Below are 17,578 nucleotides of genomic sequence, written 5' to 3'. Positions count from 1 at the left end.
TAGTTACAAGCAAAGTGGATCCACAGTATTTTCTCCAGGCTACAGTGTGCCTAGCAAAAATTGGGGGAATAAATACTGAAGAACTGTTGGTGTAGTGTTCAAGGCTCCTTTCAAGTTAAACAAGAGCAGGACACTTGATCGCCCTGGGGTAATAGGCATACATCCCAAGGTATGACCAGGAATGCCCAGGGGGTGGTGATGATGTACTTTGTGCCCCAGGGACTGATCAGTTGAACACCTTGTTTGTAAGATTGGAGCCATGGGTGGGAGTTGGGTGTAAATCATGTGGACTTACCCTCCCTAAAGTCCAAACTCTAGTGTTCCGTTTGACCCATCCTTCTCTGTCAATACGAAGGGCAGGATCTTGCTCTTGAGCAGCGTCCTGCATTGATCATCCTGCACCCTACAGCCTGCTCCATGACTCCTGTTTCTTCTCTTTAGGCAGACTTTGCCTTAGTTGTCTTTGCAGTCAATGAGTTTGAATCCTGGCCATCTATTAACTGTGTCATGCTGGGTAACTCCCTCAGGTGCTCTGAGTCTGAGTGATCGCACCTGGAACATGAACATAATAATCATTTCTCTTTATTGGGTTATGGTGAGAAACAAACAAGATGATAGATGTCAAAGCCTAGCACAGTGCCTGGATGCTGACAGGCCCTCAGCAACAGGTGGCTTACTCTTACTACTGTTACGAGCCATGTAGCATTCTATTTTGAGTTCAATTCCAGACAAGTTAGTCTGGCAGCAGTGTAAGTTCTGGACACCAAACTGGGTGAAAACTGCTCAGCCTCCTCTCCTTCTGCTCCTTCTGCCTGCTCTATTCTGGTGGATAGATAAGCTGATGAAAATCTTGTCTTCAGAGAAGAGGCTCCTGTATATTTCAGTGTCCTGCTGGTGCCTTATGCACTAGCTAACCAAAACACAGCTGGTATGTCTAATTTTAGGTTCACAAGTCTTGCCGGTTGTCCTCTTTAAATTCTGTTTTACATTCTGTTGGAAAATTTTTAGAAACAGAAGGGAGGCAGGGGCTATGCACCCTTTGTTTTCTGGCTAGAAGATAGTCTGTGTTTTCTTTCCAGGAGGCAGTCAGGGGAGATGTTATAGATGTTATAGGAGCCATCACTGTGCCCTTGGGTCTGTGTGAGTCCTTGCAGGGTGTAATCTGTGTTGAGTGGAAAACTGATTTCATGTGTGTGAAGAATGAAAATGCTAAGCTTTAGCTGAGGTGGTAAAATTAAGAGAATATAGGAATTCTGTCTGCTGCCGAGCTTTGAATTCTTTCCAGAGATAGGAATAGTCCTAACTGTTGAGTCGTTTGAGGTCAGATACTGCTCATTCATTACTTCATTTACTCTCAATACAGCTCCCACAATAAGTTGTGTTAATAGGAGTCCCATTTTACAGATGAGAAAACTGATGGTCAGAGTTTGTTGCTGCAAATAACCCAGGTAGTAAGTGGCAAGTCTAAGATCTGAATCCAGCTCTAACCCAAACATATGGTCTTTCTGCCATCTCATTTTGCCATTCCTCTTGCTTAAACTTTCTTTGCTGTGCTGACACATTCTGATGCTTTATTATCTTCATAAAGGTGTGCAGTATATAAATGCTGCCTGAATATTCCAGAACTATTTTTCATTCTGTTCAGTTTTCTTCCTATATATTTTAGGGTATTTTGATTAGTAACAGCTTGTTTTATCCTGTTTTCTCCTCTTCACTTTTATAACTCAGTACTTCATATTTAGTAGTTGATTATTTAATATATTGTTATTCATTTGATGATAACAATAAAACTAAAATTTATTGAGAGCTTAGCATGCCTCGAGTCCTATACTATAAAATTTGTACATTTTGCATTTTTTAACCACAATTTTTTTGAGACAGTATTTATTAATATTTTTAATTATATTGTTTGAAGTTGGTGATATATTGTCACTCAGATGGAGTATTTTGGCAGGAGAGAATTTAACAATGAGCAATTCTTAGTCCTTGCACTCATGGAGCTTCTATTTTATGAGCAATAACTAAGCTACTTTGATAGTAAATATATTCCAAGTAATAATAAGTACTTTGAATAACAGCTGGGGGAAAGAAAGAGATTGACTGAGGTAGTAGAATGAAAGTGAAGCTGTTTAAGATCCTAAAAGGACTTTTTTGAGGTAATGACCTGGGTGGAGTTAGAGCTAGTGGTGGGAAGATCTGGTGTTCCCAGTGGAGGTACTAGTGAGTTGTTTCATCATTTTACATCAGCAACAGATGAAAACCCCCAATTTCCCATAACTCCCACCACTTAATATTATTGAGATCAAAACTTTTTTTCAGTATGATGGGTAAGAAATAACATCTTAGTTACAAATACATGTCTTCATATCTTTATTGGCCGATTTACCTTTCTGTCTTGTTCATGTCCTCTGTTGGTATTTCTTTGAAGACATATTTGTCCTTTCATTATTTATAGACGTTTCTTGTATATTCTTGATGCCAATCTCTTCTGTTGCATATTTTATGATCTTTTTCATTTGACTCTGATGCAACTTCTTGCTACTATCATCTCTGACTGTTAATTCTGATTTGGGAGACATTGTTTAACTTCCACAAAACCACTTTCCTCCATTGGAAAGTGAGAATACTATCTATTAATTGTGTTGTGAAATGCCAATGAAAAGGACATATGAGCTGTGATTTTGAGTTTCTTATTTGATTTTCATCAGCCATTTTCTGAGTTATACAGTGAGAATATGCTACTTTTTAGGTTTCTTGTGAAATGCCAATGAAAGAGCATGTGAAAGCACATTGGACAGTAAAGAATACCCCCAAATGTAAGGCATTTGTCCTTTGCCTTTGTGGTGACTTATCCCTGGGAACTGGCTTTTGGGAAGCATTTCACATCTCCATAGATTGAACAAACCCCTGAGAGGTGGCTGTCACAACATAACACTTGTTTCTTTTATTCTTCGTTCTCTTGGGGGAGGAAATAGGTGCATTAACAAGATGTGCTGACATCAAACTCAGTTGTTCTTGGACTGCATTGGGTGGAATGCAGGAGGAGAAATGCAAAATCAGTAGTCTCATTTCTTTGTCAGTCACAGTGCTTGCCCCAAGGATTGACATGGTGGAATGTAGACATGCAAAGAACCAAATGTCTACAAGGTTAGAATTAGCTTGCCTTTTGTTAGTACCCGGGTCTACTCAGAACAAAGGTTTCAGAAATAACTGTTTCGTTCCAGCCACAATTAGGGAGATACGAAGGTACAATCTCCTGGCTGCCTTTTGACTGATGAGTGACCTCTGCAAATAAATCATTAACAAGTGTGTGATATCACCGTGTAGTTTGGGGATAGGTACACTTAAATATCACCTTAAGCCCAGGCATTCTGTGCCCCAGCCCTGAGCCATGCACTTTAGTATCTGTCCTCTGATGGCACCTCTTCCTTCTAGCCTCTCTCCAAGTCGCGCAGATCCAAGAATCACCTGAGGAAATGTCCTGGACCTGCTTCCAGTGCTCATAGAGCCTCTTTCTGAGTCCATCTCCAAAGGTTTCCACCCCACAGGTGACCTGTGCATTTCTAGGTCCCAGGCCATAGGGAGTCTGAGGATGTCCCCAGAGGGAGAGAGCACATGCTGGCTTGAGAACCTGTACACAAGATACCTGTGATTCAGGAAGAAATGGGAAGTTGGGATAGAAAAGAGGTGGGCTTGGGACTGGAGCCCTTCATTTGTTCCTTCACCCCAGTCTGTGGCTGTTTTGGTCAATTCTGCCCAAAGGAGACTCTCCCTTCTGAAGAGCATCTGCTTGTTTTTATGGGTTAAAAGCCCCTAGAGAAGGGATTCTTCACCACCAATTGTGAGTCTGAGTAGAGCTGGCTCAATACTGACGCCAATTAATCTTCAAGAATATTCTCAGAGAGAGTGGGTCTGGGAAGTGGGATGGGTGAATTCCTTCCTGAAAGGAGAGTGTCTGTGCGTCTCCCCTCTCTCTCCTTTGGGTAGGCAGGGCTGCTGATGCTTTGTGAGAAGGAGGGAGGATTCTGCTGACACGCTGTATTTTTATGGAAGAAGGGTAAGGGTTCCCTTATCTCTCCACACAAGGCACATCTGTCTGCAAACAGGCTGTTTGCTTCTTAGGGATTCCTTCATCGAGCTGTTTCTTTTCTGAATGTGTTAAGGCATAGTTTGGTGCATTCCTTTCTGTTCTCTGGAGCCAGGCAGAAAGTCATAATATATCAGGGCTCTTGCTGAAAGAGCTTAACATGGGCGCTGGCAGCTGGGATGTGGGGGAAGAGAGCTTTCCAGGGACAAGTGACCTGCTTGTTCAGCCAATAAGAAGCAGGTTAGAGGAATGATATCATCAGACAGGCTTTATTGTCTGATCATCTCATAAAAGCAGGATTGTGTCTGGCAACTTAACCCCTTTTTAGTTACTTCAGGTCTCACCCACTCTCTGGTGTGTGATCTCCAGGTTCCTTTTCCTGGCTGCTTGGCTGGGAAAGATTAAAGAAAGATTAAAGATTGAAATTGGTAAAGAACCAGGGGGTATTGTAAACCCCCATTTAAAAAAATACAAATTATTAAAATTTAGAACATAGAATGGGAATGTCAGCTAAACTGTGTTTAAAGAGCACATACAAAGGAGATACTGATTTTAGTCTTGTTATATCAGACTTTTACATATAGACTGGGAGGGGGTGAAAGGAAATTAGAGGGGAATATTTTAACCTATTTGACAAAATCTTACTATTTCCTGTTTTGATGGAATTGAAATCAAGTCTACAAATTTGGAAAATATCACTCATTCTATAGCCACTTTTAAGTAAGACATATTTGTACTGTTTGTCTATAGTGTACTTTTTAATTGTCTTTCTCCTGTGAAAGTAGCAGCAGTTTTACTTCTTAATGCATCCTTTTTCTCATCAGTAAAATGAAGTTGGTGATTTTCTCTTACGCGATAAGGGAGTTGAAATGAAAAAAAATAAATTCATGTGATTTTTAAGTTGTGCTATACCCATGTAAAGTGTTATTATTAAGGCATCGATGGTTTAATATTGTATGCTTGTTTGTTCAGCAGGCTTTTCAAACTCCTTCTAGATCCTGGGCACAGATGAGAGATGAAGGAAGTAGTTCTCACCCATAAAGAATTTAAAACCTTACGAGGGATATAGACAATGATAATAATGTCTGCATGTGTGTGTATTTTAAGTACTTTGTTTTAAATGCCTTGGCTGTATTACTCGTTTTATCTTACTATAACCCAATGAAATAAATACTGTTATTAGCATCATGTTGCAGATAGAGAATTTGAGACAGAAGGACTGGGTGACTTACGTAAGATCACATAATTTAGAGTTGGAATTGAGTCTGGCAGTGTGACTCTAGAGTTTGTGCTCTATAATTGGTGACCGATCAATGTAATAACTACCTTTATGTGACTTTGAAGCATTAAAAAAAAAAAACATGATTAGATCAAATTGAATTGGACTGTAAGTGTAAAATGCACACTAGATTTCAAAGCCCTCATATAGAAAAATATCTAAAATACTTCATTTTGAAAGTATATCTTGCAGTGACAATTTGAATACTAACTAAAATATATTAGATTTTAGATTATATTAAATGGCTATATGTATATAAATAAGTAATATATAAGTTAATATAAAATATGTAAATGGACTTAAGAAAATACATTAAAATTAATTTTACTTTGATTTTCTGATTAGAGAATTTAGAATGACATATGTGGCTTGTGTTTGTGCCACATCACAGTTCTGTTGGGCCATGAACTCTGAATCATCCGCAGCAGTAGCAGCAGCAACAATCATAATGACAGTGACTTCTATTAAGCACTTCTATTATGTGGTCGCATACTGTGCTCCTCCCTTTGCAAACACTATTTCAGTTAAAACTCAGAACAGCCATCGTATGGTCCCAATTTTATAGAAGGGGAAAAAACTAGTTGAGGTTAGTCAATTAGTTAACTAGTTACTGGAAGACCCCAAATTTGAGGCCTTATATGCCTGACTTAAAAGCCCTTAACCTACACACTTTAAGACCATTGCCAGTTAAATCTCAGGATATTTTCCTTTTTAAAATTTGTATTAGAATATCTAGAATTGCATGCTTTTGTATTTGATTTGTAGGGTTCGAAATAAAAGTTGTCAGTCACAAAATAGACATCCCAGATGCGAATCTTTTCTGCAGAACTTCTGCCCTCAATGAACACTGGCACAGTTGAACCCTGAGATGAAGCAGTGAGGCAGCCTGTACAAATTACATTTAATTTTCATTGTAGTAAATCTCTCAAGTCACTGGGAAATATGTGTCCAAATGTGTTTGTCCATAGAGAAGAGGAAGAGGAACAACATAATTCTCTTTAATAGTTCATTCAGTTCTCTTGATTGATAAAAAGAGAAAAAATGCTTCCCATTTCATTGTCCCATGAAGTGCTGTGTGTGCTTGAGAAAGAAACAAACTGCTGATGAGAGACCCTGACTTTTCTTTTTTCTAGAGCAAAGACACAGACCAACTGAGGACAGCTATGATAGAGTTGGTGGAAAGGTTATATATACTTCAAGTGCTCAGACCTTGAAGTTCTACCAATCTTTGGAATTGATGGGGTGTTGATACCCCAAGTATTTCATTCTCCTTGGACTAAGTTCGGGAGATGATCATCTTTTTGAACACTGAATCAAGATCTAATTAAGCCTACCCATCAAGCAGTGTTGTACTATGCCGGGAGATAAGTCATCTATTTCCCCCTTCTCTATTTTATGACTTAGAACACATAATCATTAATTGTTTTTCCCTGAACTGCAGACAAGTGAATTTTTAATCTTCTTTTACTGGACCTTTGAGACTACTATTCTCTGTGTCCATTAAATCCAGCCAGAGGCATCGGAGATACTGACCAGCTTACTGCTGAGAACTGGACAGGCTCTGGACCCTCCTAGTGGGGGGTTCAGCCACCAGCATCTTGTCTGTCCCTCATTCACAGAGCCAGGGGCCATGTGTGTGCTCTTATCCTCATGATTTGGAATCTGGCCCAGAAAGTGCTTTAAACTCTCCAAGGTTTGCTTTTTTATTTTTTGCAAGATGTTGGGGGACTGAGATTCGATATTCTGAGAGATGCCACGCAGGGTTGAGGGGTACTGGGAACTGAACATGCTGAGGGGTCATCACTGGCACCCACTCCCTTCCTCTACCCAGGTTCTTCCTGTGGCACAACTGGTATCGGTGCCAGCTGACTCCGCCCGAGAGTCACAGCCTCTCACCATTAAGTAGGGACAGTGGGTAAAGAGCATAATTTTGTGTGACTTTGTACATCTCTTTATTTTTTTAATTTAAAGTTCTAAAAAAGGAAATAAGACTAGCATTTCTTGAGCACCCACTGACAGCCAGGCACCCAACTTAGGAGTCTTACAGCCTTTGAAAAATTTGTAAAATATACACAATGAACTTTACCATTTTCACAATTTTTACATGTGCAGCTCAGTCACACGAGGCACATTTTATTGTTGTATAACCACCACCGTTTACCTCAGGAGTTTTTCATTATCCCAGACCCCAAATTCTGTGCCTATTAAACAGTACTTCTTATCCCCCTCTCTTACATGCTTGTAATGATGGCAGTGGTCCTGCAAAGTTAGCGTAGTCCCCTATGATTCATGAGGACACTTGCCCCAGATCTAGTATAATTACAGCCGAGAGTCACACTCGGACTGCACTGCCCTGTGTGCTTTCTTTTAAGTTGCGCTGCAGGCTGATACTGGGTTTCACCTCCTCTCTGTCCTGTAATGCCATTGTTCCCCACTTTCTAATGTGAAACACAATGTGCGCAGAGCCACGGACAGTGTCAGCCTCTTCAGAGGTGGCTGCGGTCACCAATATGCAAGATAACTTTCTCCTCATACAGCTTTGAAAGTCTGGGGGCACTGGTCCTAGCTCTTGTCTTCTGCTACAGTTAGGGCTTTAGAGCTAGATTGGGTCTTGAGAAAAAAAAATGGGGTGACTTTTATGTTCTTAGCTTGAAGTAGAAAAACTCCCGATGTAAATAGTTTTCTTTAAGTGAAGATAAGTCAAATAATCATTCACGATGACAGAAAGCTTTTTTTTCTTCAATTTTAATCCTTCAATTTTTTTTATTACAAAAGTTTATTTTTACATCATTTTGTAAATTTTTTTCCATCTCGATTGTAATCCCCACGAGTTTCCCATCACCAAGTCACCAGTGTGCCATCACCGTAATCACCGTGCATTTCCCTACCCCCACCCCATTTTTGATCCCATTCCCCACTCCACGCCCACAAAATGTCTCTGGTATATGGTTGTTCATTATTTTTGTTATTTTCTCGCCTGGTCCATTATACTCCTGCTATGAGTGAAACCATCCGGTATTTTTCTTGACAGAAAGCTTTTTTATTAGGTTCTTCTGCTCTGGGAGGTAATCACTCCAACGAAAGAGACACCTGTGCTTCTGCCATGCCTGCATGCCTATGGGGGGGAGGGGTCAAAGGTGTGGCAAATCACAGTGGCCTCCGGGAATGATGACCATACAGGGAAAATGCTTTGTAATTCTTCATGAGTGCACATATGGTCCTGAAATGGAACTTGCTAGGTGTGAGAGAACTGAGTGGCCCTATTTGAGCATCCATGGGGACCTCAGGATTTTCCCACACTGCTTCATAAGCTAAAGATACTGGTTAGGATCTGACTTGATGTTAGATATATGCAAGTTATCATTTTTGTCTTCTCATTTATCTTCTGTTTGCCCTGCTTTAGAATATTTCCCACCTGGTTGTTTTATCAAGCCCCTTTCTAGAAACCAGATGCATGTGCTGCATATACCTGGAACCAGCTAGAAGAAGGGCCAATATAATTGCAGAATGACTGCCGGATGATAAAGCAGGAGAGGGGAAATGGATCATTCCAAACATAATTTCTGCAACAAAGAAAATTTTCCTAGAAATAAATTGGTACCTTCCAACAGTGCCCGTCGGTTTTATCCTTTTCTGTTTTCCCTCTTTTTATGCTGACCTACTTAAAAAGGGCAGACTCTGTCCGGCTTTATGACCTGTCGTTTCCTGCACAACAGCTTCACAGAGAAGCACTGATTGAGTCATGGCACACTGAGAGCTGTCTCTGCCCCACTTCCTCTAGAATTCCCTAAGGCGTCACCAAGCTTGATTAGTCCAGACACTGAAGTCTGTGAGAACTGAGTTAATTTTTACTTCTAAGTTATGCCAGAGAGGAGCAGAAGATTCCTATATTAGCCTTTTTTTTTTTGAGACGTAAAGCTAAATTCTTATAGGTTTAAAAATGCAGATATATGTAACAAGAAAAGAAAATGAATTTCCCTTGATTTAACTGGTATGTAACAGTCTAGATATTTTTCCATGGGGCAGCAGATATACTTTCCTGTGTCAGTATATAGATTTAATTCTTAATGAGTTGCATCACTTTTGTAAAAGATTTGCCTTTAAAATATTTTCTTTCAAGCCAGCGATTCTTAAACTTTTGTGTGCATGAAAAACCTGGGGGACTTTATTAAACTCTGGGTTCCACCTGAGTTTGATCCAGCAGGTCTGGGAGTACTAGAGGTTGTGCTAGACCTTGGCTTTATTCTTGCCCTCTTGCTTTTTTTTTTTTTAGTTCTCTTCAGCAAATAACCAGAATAGTCCTTTTGAGTAAGTCTAAGTGATTTCAACTTTGAAAAAAAAATACATAAAATTCAAGCCTAGAAAACAAGTGATCTAAGATAGAGCAAAGGAGTAGGGAATGAAGGAAGTGCCCGCTGCATCAGCTCAGGAAAACAGGAGTCCCGTAAGCCATTGTGTCCAGCAGAGAAATGGCAAAACCAAAAAGAGGAGAAGGAACCCCATTCAGGGCTTGCGATGAAGATCAGGGCCGCTGGTATGGTGGCCTGAGCAGACTGACCCTAAGAGCAGAGGGAAGCACCTGCCACTGGAGGTGAGCCAAGCCAAGATCAGCTGTGGGGGGCAGCAGTGAGAGTGGACATCCTGGTACAAGAATGAAGGATGACGTAATGCATGTGTTTTAAAAAAAGAGTCAGTGAGGACTGGAAAATAAGGCGTGGGGGCAGAGAAAGTTGTGTGTGTGAAGGTTGAGATGGTGAGCCCTGTTTTCTTAAAGAGTGCATACCCACGGGCAGCTACAGCCTGCCTAGGGTGGAAAGAGATTATTTACTTTTGATAACAAATGTTCTTTAGTTTGTGTAATGGAAGCAGTATTTAAAGTAATCAGACATCCTAGCGTGTTCAACATGATTCAGTTTGTAAACTTACTTTTTTGAGCCCAACTTTCAGAAACATCTATTTCACAAAACAGGAGTTTTTTTTTGTCTGTGGGTTTTTCATATTTTGCTAAACTTTCAGGAATAAAAGATACAATTAACCAGTGTGTGTGTGTGTGTGTGTGTGTGTGTGTGTGTGTGTGTACTGGATGTTTATGAAATCTAAAGCATTCTAAGTACTTTATCTTCACAGCTTTACTTTGTAATGACCATACAGTGATCTTTTATAATTTACCCAGAGGAAACCAAAGCTTGGAAATCACATCGATTCCCTCCCTTCCCTGGCCCAGTCTCTTGGAAAGCATTGAACCAGAAGCATAGCAGGCTAAGCTCAATCAAACTAACCTCTTATTATGCAGTTAATAACGGCCACTTTCTCTATTATGTATTGATTGCTTTTATTTCCTTCTAAGATGCACTGTTCATTGTTTTCTGTAACTGGTATACTTGAAAACAGTTAAAATCACAGTGTGTATCCTGAATTCATACTAATTTTATGAGTTATTCTTTTTAAAAAGTATCTTAAAACTTGAATTAAGTGGCTTACATTTTGTTTGACTGGAGTGACAGGAAACTTGGGATCTGGTCATACCAAGACCTCCTGAACATACAGGCCTTTTTTCTTATTTTCTTAATCTCTAGAGGTATTGTTTTTAATTAAGGAAGTACCGTTATTTTATATCCTTGTTAATACTTGACACTATAGAATGTCTCCCCTCATGTGTGGTCACTGTAACTCTCCCTCTAGAGGTATTCTTGCTGAAGTTTGAAATTAATAAATTGCCTGGCAATTGAAATTAGTTGAATAGGTCTGAGAATTGTTTTCTTATTTTCTGATTTTTATGTAGCATTTATATATCATTTTATAATTGAAAGAGAACATAACTGCCCTTTTTAATAGCTGATATAATTAGCGTGCACCACAGCCCAGTCCTTTACTCACCTGTGCTAATTGTTAAAATGATAGGTTTTTCATGTACAAATAGTAATGGATGCAAGCAAAACCTAATTGAATTCTTGTCAGCACCGTCAAGCCAGGCCTTCTGCTTATCCTTGTCCTGCTCCAAGACAGAGACATTCACTGGGGGCAGAGTTGATTCATCCAGCATAGAGTAGAGATGCCTCAGTCATTAAGTTGATTCATTCAAAAGTGTTCTCTTGATTGGAGGAATATTAGAATTAGTGTCCTAGTTCTACACTGCTCAAAAGAAAATAAATCATCACTAGACCTATTAGTATGGTATACATAGTAAGAATATACCATGGTATACATAGTAAGAGATATACATTATCTATTAAAGAAATGCTATGAAAACTAATGTTGTTATTTGCACGTTTTGTGGATGTTATCCTTGGTAATATCACTGACTATTTAACATTCCCTCCACACTCTTATTTTATCCCCCTTTATTGGATCCTGCAGCCATATCTCCTCACAATCTTAGAGTCCAAGACTGTATGTATGGCCCTTTTCCAACATAAAATGGGGGAAATGACAAAGGAGCCAAGCAGCCCCCAAAGCATTTAGCCCCAAATAAATGAAGAACTGAGGCAGGTGCTTTAATAGTTTCCTTGATGGATGGAGAAGGCCAAGGGGCCAGTACCCATATTTTCTCAGCCTGTTCTAGGCTCTGATATGTGGAAGCCACCCAGAAGCAAATGTGGCCCTTCTCATTCTCTGTTGACACTGGCAGTAGAAAGAAATGGGACACGCTCTTTTCCTTCCTGCATCAACCCTCACACCCCACCACACCCCCTTTATGAAACAGTGCTAAGCAAAACTACTTCCTGTTGTTCCTTTGTCCCCCAGTTATAAAAAAACATGTTCCCTATGGAAATCTGTGGACAATAGATCATATATTCTTTTGCATCATTAATGGTTTGTAAAGTTTGAATACTGTTCTAAAATTTAAAATATGCATTCTTGAGTCTGACCTGATCATTAATTTGTAAGTACTGAGATTTGCTGTTTTTGCTGAGATATGCAGCCTGGGTGATTCTGGGTATCACACTTTGAGACATACCTACGAAAAAAACTGGTAAATGTTAAGGTGTTTTGCCTTTTGAGCATAAAGTTTAATATATGTGTTTATATATATGTATATATATATATATACACACACACACACATATATATATATATATATACACACACACACACACATATATATATATATATATACACACACACACACACATATATATATATCAAATTATGTATATTATCCTGCTTTTTCCACCTATCAGTATCTCTTATAAATGCATACCAGAGAAAATTATATAACCTTTATTGTGGTGACATTGTTTTACAACATTACTGTTTATGATTTAGGAGTATAGGTTCACACTTCTTCCGCTATTTGGTACCACACCATAACCACCACTAAAAGTACCCATAATCTGCCATAACCCACTGGGCCCTCTCCCCACTTTGCTACCCAATCCCCAATACCTCATCCAGTAGCTTCAACTTAGCAGTCATCTTTCTGAGGTTTGTTTCTTAATATTCTACATGAGTGAAACTACCCAGTAGTTGTCTTTCTCCTTCTTGACTTATTTCATTTAGCCTAGGCCCCTCCAGTTCCATGTGTGTTGTTCCATATGGCAAGATTTCATCTTTTTTTTTTTTAATAGCTATAGTATTCTGTCAGCTATACATATGACTGTGTGAGTGTAGAGTGTGTGAGAGGATTTATCAGAGACGGGGGAGTAGAACAGGCAGATCTACTGAAATACTCTGCTGAGGGGAGCAGCAGGCAAGTCAGGAGAGGTCTGCCACACCCTGTGGGTCACCTCCCTGTTTGGAAATTGAACTTGTGCTGCAGTGGCTGCAGATAGCTTCACAGTGCTGTGCTTTAACCTACTGTGCCACCAGGGAGGGCCCACCATTATGATTTTAGCTGTGGAGTTGGCGTTTATCACCACTGTTGTATTGAAGTATATTCCTTCACTCACTTTATTGAGTTTTGATCATAAATGTATATTAAATTTTAAAATGCTTTTTCTGCTTCTGTTGAGGCAAGATAATATGATTTTTATTTTTTCCTTTTGTTTATATGTCAAGTTACATTGATTTATTTGTGGAATTTGAATCATCTTTGCATCCCTGGAATAAATCTGACCTGATCACCATGTATGACTTTTTAATTTAAAATTGAAGTCACTTTGTTAAGATTTTTTGAGGATTGTTACATATGCATTCATCTGGGATATTGGTCTGGAGTGTGTTGTGGTTTTTCTTTGTTTTTTTTTTTTTTTGGTTCGTTTGTTTTTGCTTTGCTAAGTCCTTATCTACTTTTGGTATCAGAGTAACGTGGATTTGAACCTTAAAATAAGTTGCTGGGAACCACTCTTGCTTCAAGTTTGGAGGAAGATTTTTGGAAAACTAGATATTAGCTCACCTTTGTAGGTTTTGTAGAACTTACTGTGATCTAGTCCTATACTTTTCTTGTTTGGGAGTTTTCATTATTGTTTCATATTCTTTGCTCGTAATTGGTATGTTCAGTTTTTCTGTTTCTTACTGATTGTCTTAGACCATTGTTGCTTCTAAATCTTCATTGGTTTCTTCTGGGTTATCTGATTTCTGGGCATAAAGATATTCATAGTAGTCTCTCTGGTCCTCTGTATTTGTGTGCTGTCTGTTGTAACTTCTTTTCTGATCATAGTGATTCCAGTTTTCATGAGACTAGCTAGCGGTTTGGCTCTTCTTTTTATCTGTTCAAAAAACCTACTTTTGGCTTCACTGACCACACTTGATGTTTATTTTGCTTTGATTTTTATTATTTCCTTTATTGTGACTTTAGGTTTCATTTTTCTTTCTCTTTAAGTTCACTAAGGTGTGGGGTAGATTATTTGAGATCTTGCTTGTTTTTTGATGTTGGCTTATATTACTACATTAGTGCTGTTTCTGTTAAGTCCCATAAGTTACGGTATTTTGTGTCTCCATTTTCATTTATCTTCAGGTAACTTTTAACCTCTCCTTTGATTTTCTCATTAACCTAATAGTTATTCAGAAGCAGTTTAGTACCAGCATCAGAAAGCTTCACATAAGACCATAACCAGACTTTTCCCCAAACCAAAACTTGAAGAAGAATATGGAGAATTGCCTAAACTAAAAGTTAAACCCAATCTAAATCAAAGCACACATCTAGATTTTTACTGAAATAAAGCCATACTTTTCTAGGAATGGTCTTTTAAACTGGTCACCCAAGAGGTCGTGGCTCCATGTTGGGTGCCAAGTTGTTTGCTACAGGGCAGTTTGGGGGGAAACCTAGGGTGTGCTAGGTAAATCCTCACCCACCCATCTAAGAACAGAGAAGAGGATTCAAAAGTAGATGCGCAAAGGGAAACAAAGCAACAGTATTCATCTACATAGGCAGCGTTAAAAGGGAGAGCTGAGAGAAAGATAATTTATATCTGGACATGTGGCAGATGCCATCGTCCTACACCAAACCCATCCATGGATCAGAGACTAAGATTGAAGCTGAATCTGCATTTGGCAAGCTTGCTGCTCCTCCACGGATACCCCTCCTTGCCAGCCGCTTAACTGCCGAATCTCCCCTTCCCCTTGGAAGGTGGAGTCAAGACAGCTCCAGCTTCCACCATCAGGGTGGCTGACTACCACCCACTGGCTTGGAGGTTGCTCCCCACTACTCCTCTTACACTGTGTTTCCTGGTGTCGATCTCATTGTGTTTAGATAAACAGTAGTTCTCCCAGCTTTGTGGACTTGGTAATTGGTTCCAGCTCCATGTTTGGCAAGTTTTCCTCTATTATTTACTTGAATGAGTTCTCTTTACCAGTCTCTCTCACTTCTCTCTTCTAGGATATTCATTACCCTCTTGTTGGATTTTCTAACAGAATTGGATAATGCCTTTTTTTTTTTTTTAATTCCTCTTCTTCCACCTGAGCCCTTTGTGAATTACAAAGTTCAGGGTCACTGATTCAATCCTCCTTTTGGTTTATTCTGCTTCAGTAGTTCCTTCTAGAGTTCTTAATCCCATCCTGGGTTTGTTGCTTTTTTACTTAAAGCTTCAATTTCTACCTTTTGTTTGTTAATTTTATTTTTTTCATTTGTTTCCCTGATTTTTGTTGTATCTCTTTGATTAGGCTGAGTTCTCTTTTATCACTCTATCCTTTTTGAGTTTTCATCTAATTCACTGAGTCCTTTTATTACAGTAATTTTAAACTCTATCCATGAAAGATAGACTCTTTCATATCTTTGTGATTAGATTCTGGAGAGTTGTTGGTCTCCTTATGATGTCATTTATACCCTTAAGATCTCAAAAAGACATCTGTTATAAATTTTTGTCTATTTTGCTACTTTAAATTTCCCTGTTTAAAAAGAAACAATTGTAAGGAGTAACATAGAGAATTGAACATTTTTACTTTTCCTGCAGGTTTCACCATGTTTTATTTGATTTTTGTTTGCCTTTATTATGGCTTTGTTGCTACTGAGTTTTTAGTTGCTTAGTCATCAGGGTGGGGAGGGTCTCGGAGGGGGCCGACTGGTGTGTCTGCACCCCAGAGGGACTGGCTTGTGTCTGGCACCACTGGCATCTTCTCTGATGTCCCAGATCTGAGAATGGACATATTGCACACTGTTGGTGCGCTTACAAGGTCCATGCCAGTTCCGAGGAGCAAAAGAGGGCAGCCTGGCGCTACTGTCCCTTAGCTCTGACCTGGGTGGGTCACCCTAACTCCTCCCGTGAATTTCCGCTAGGTCATGGGTGTGCCTCTGCATAGATCCCATTCTCCCCACTTCTGAGCCACAGCCCTGCTTGCTCTGCCCCTCCCTGGGCCTCTGGGCTTTTCTCCCCTCCCAGCTCCCCATTCAGTGATGTGCTAATGTCTTCCATGTCTTCTCTGGTACAGTTTCTTATGGGCTCTGATCTCCCAGGAGTGTGACACTCTCCCTCTGAGCTGAAGGACTCTCTCAGTGTAGTGTCCCTCTACTACTTTTAGATGCTCCTCTAGGGAACAGTGTAAGAACCTTCTGGGTTACAATCTTGGTCTGAAGGCCTCAGTGCATGCACTTTTACCATTTGAATCTCCTTCCATCTTTGAACTCCAATTTAGAAAACTAAAAATTCTGAAGGCTAATCTGCTGTTACTGCTCAGTGGAAATTTTACCTAATAAGGTACATGTGTTTTCTTCCTAATGGTATAAGCAAATTCGCAGTTTCTATAAGGTTATTGGGTGGGGTGGGGAGGTAGAGGGGGCAGAAAGGGGAAGGAAGCAGGTGTGACAGTCACTGTCCAGGGTTACACAGGTAGAGCAGAAACAGATCAACGCAGTCAGACATGTAGTGGTGCAGCTCTCTGTTTCATAACACCTACCTCCACGCCGCTCGTAGCACTCACATGATGCCACTAAATAAATGTAGGGCTCAGTGTGAATTCAGCCTGAGGCTGCCTTCCCTAATTCCCTTACTTTATAGATGAGAAAAGTGAAGCATTAATTTAGGAAGGGTTCTTGTGGATTCAGCATAGATAAAGGAATATTGGAATTTTCGTATATTTCTGGTGGAAATGTAAAATGGTTTGGTCCCTTTGGAAAACAGTCTCACATTTCCGCAGAAATACAGAGTTGCTGTATGACCCAGTAATTCCACTCTTGGGTATAAACCCAAGGGACACGAAGGCACATGTCACACACAAATACTGTATGCCAGTCACTGTTCACAGACAGTATGACTTGAGTCATACTGTCCAGGACGTGGAAACAGCCCAGTTGGATAGATAAATGAGATATGGTGTAGTCACACAGTGGGGCAAAGAGAAATGAAGCAGTGCTGTATGCTACAGCACGCATAGCTTCTTGAAAGCATCATGCTCAGTGAAAGAAGACATTCACAAGCGAACAAATTCATGAGTGCATTTGTAGGAAATGTCCAGAATAGGCAGATTTATAGAGATAGAAAGTTGAGTCATTGTTACCTGGGGCTTAAGGGAGTTGGAGAATGAGGTTGGGGCATGATTGCTATGGGTAAGGTTTTTTTGGGGTGCTGACCATATTCCAAAATTGATTGTGGTGATGACTGTACAACTCTGTTGAAGGAGCAGTATTCTAGTTATAGAAACCTCAAGCTTTGAAATTGGATTGCGTCAGTATAGTTGCAGCATGGGTAGCTATGTCATGTTGGACAGACCTGTGCTTAATCTGCCCACTTCTCAGGTTTTTGTTGATTTGATCATGTGTAATAACATATGCTGAAGTATTTACAAACAGTTGTTATGAAGGTAAATTAATTAATCCATTTAAAGTCTGTAGTATATCA

The 17,578-nt window shown here is 39.7% G+C and overlaps 1 protein-coding gene across 1 annotated transcript in view; it reads left to right on the top strand.

Moving 5' to 3' along the window:
• Positions 1-17,578, top strand: part of TRIM44 (tripartite motif containing 44) — a 39,353-nt gene that overhangs the window by 10,693 nt on the left and 11,082 nt on the right. Inside the window, 1 exon segment of the mRNA XM_012725183.1 lies at positions 6,500-6,565. Within this exon segment, the coding sequence (XP_012580637.1) occupies positions 6,500-6,565 (66 nt within the window).

The sequence above is a fragment of the Condylura cristata genome, unplaced genomic scaffold (genome assembly GCF_000260355.1).
Source record: "Condylura cristata isolate star-nosed mole 26May11 unplaced genomic scaffold, ConCri1.0 scaffold00015, whole genome shotgun sequence".
Classification (NCBI taxonomy): domain Eukaryota; kingdom Metazoa; phylum Chordata; class Mammalia; order Eulipotyphla; family Talpidae; genus Condylura; species Condylura cristata.
The sequence above is the reverse complement of the archived record's forward strand: the minus strand, read 5'-3'. Positions and strand labels throughout refer to the sequence as shown.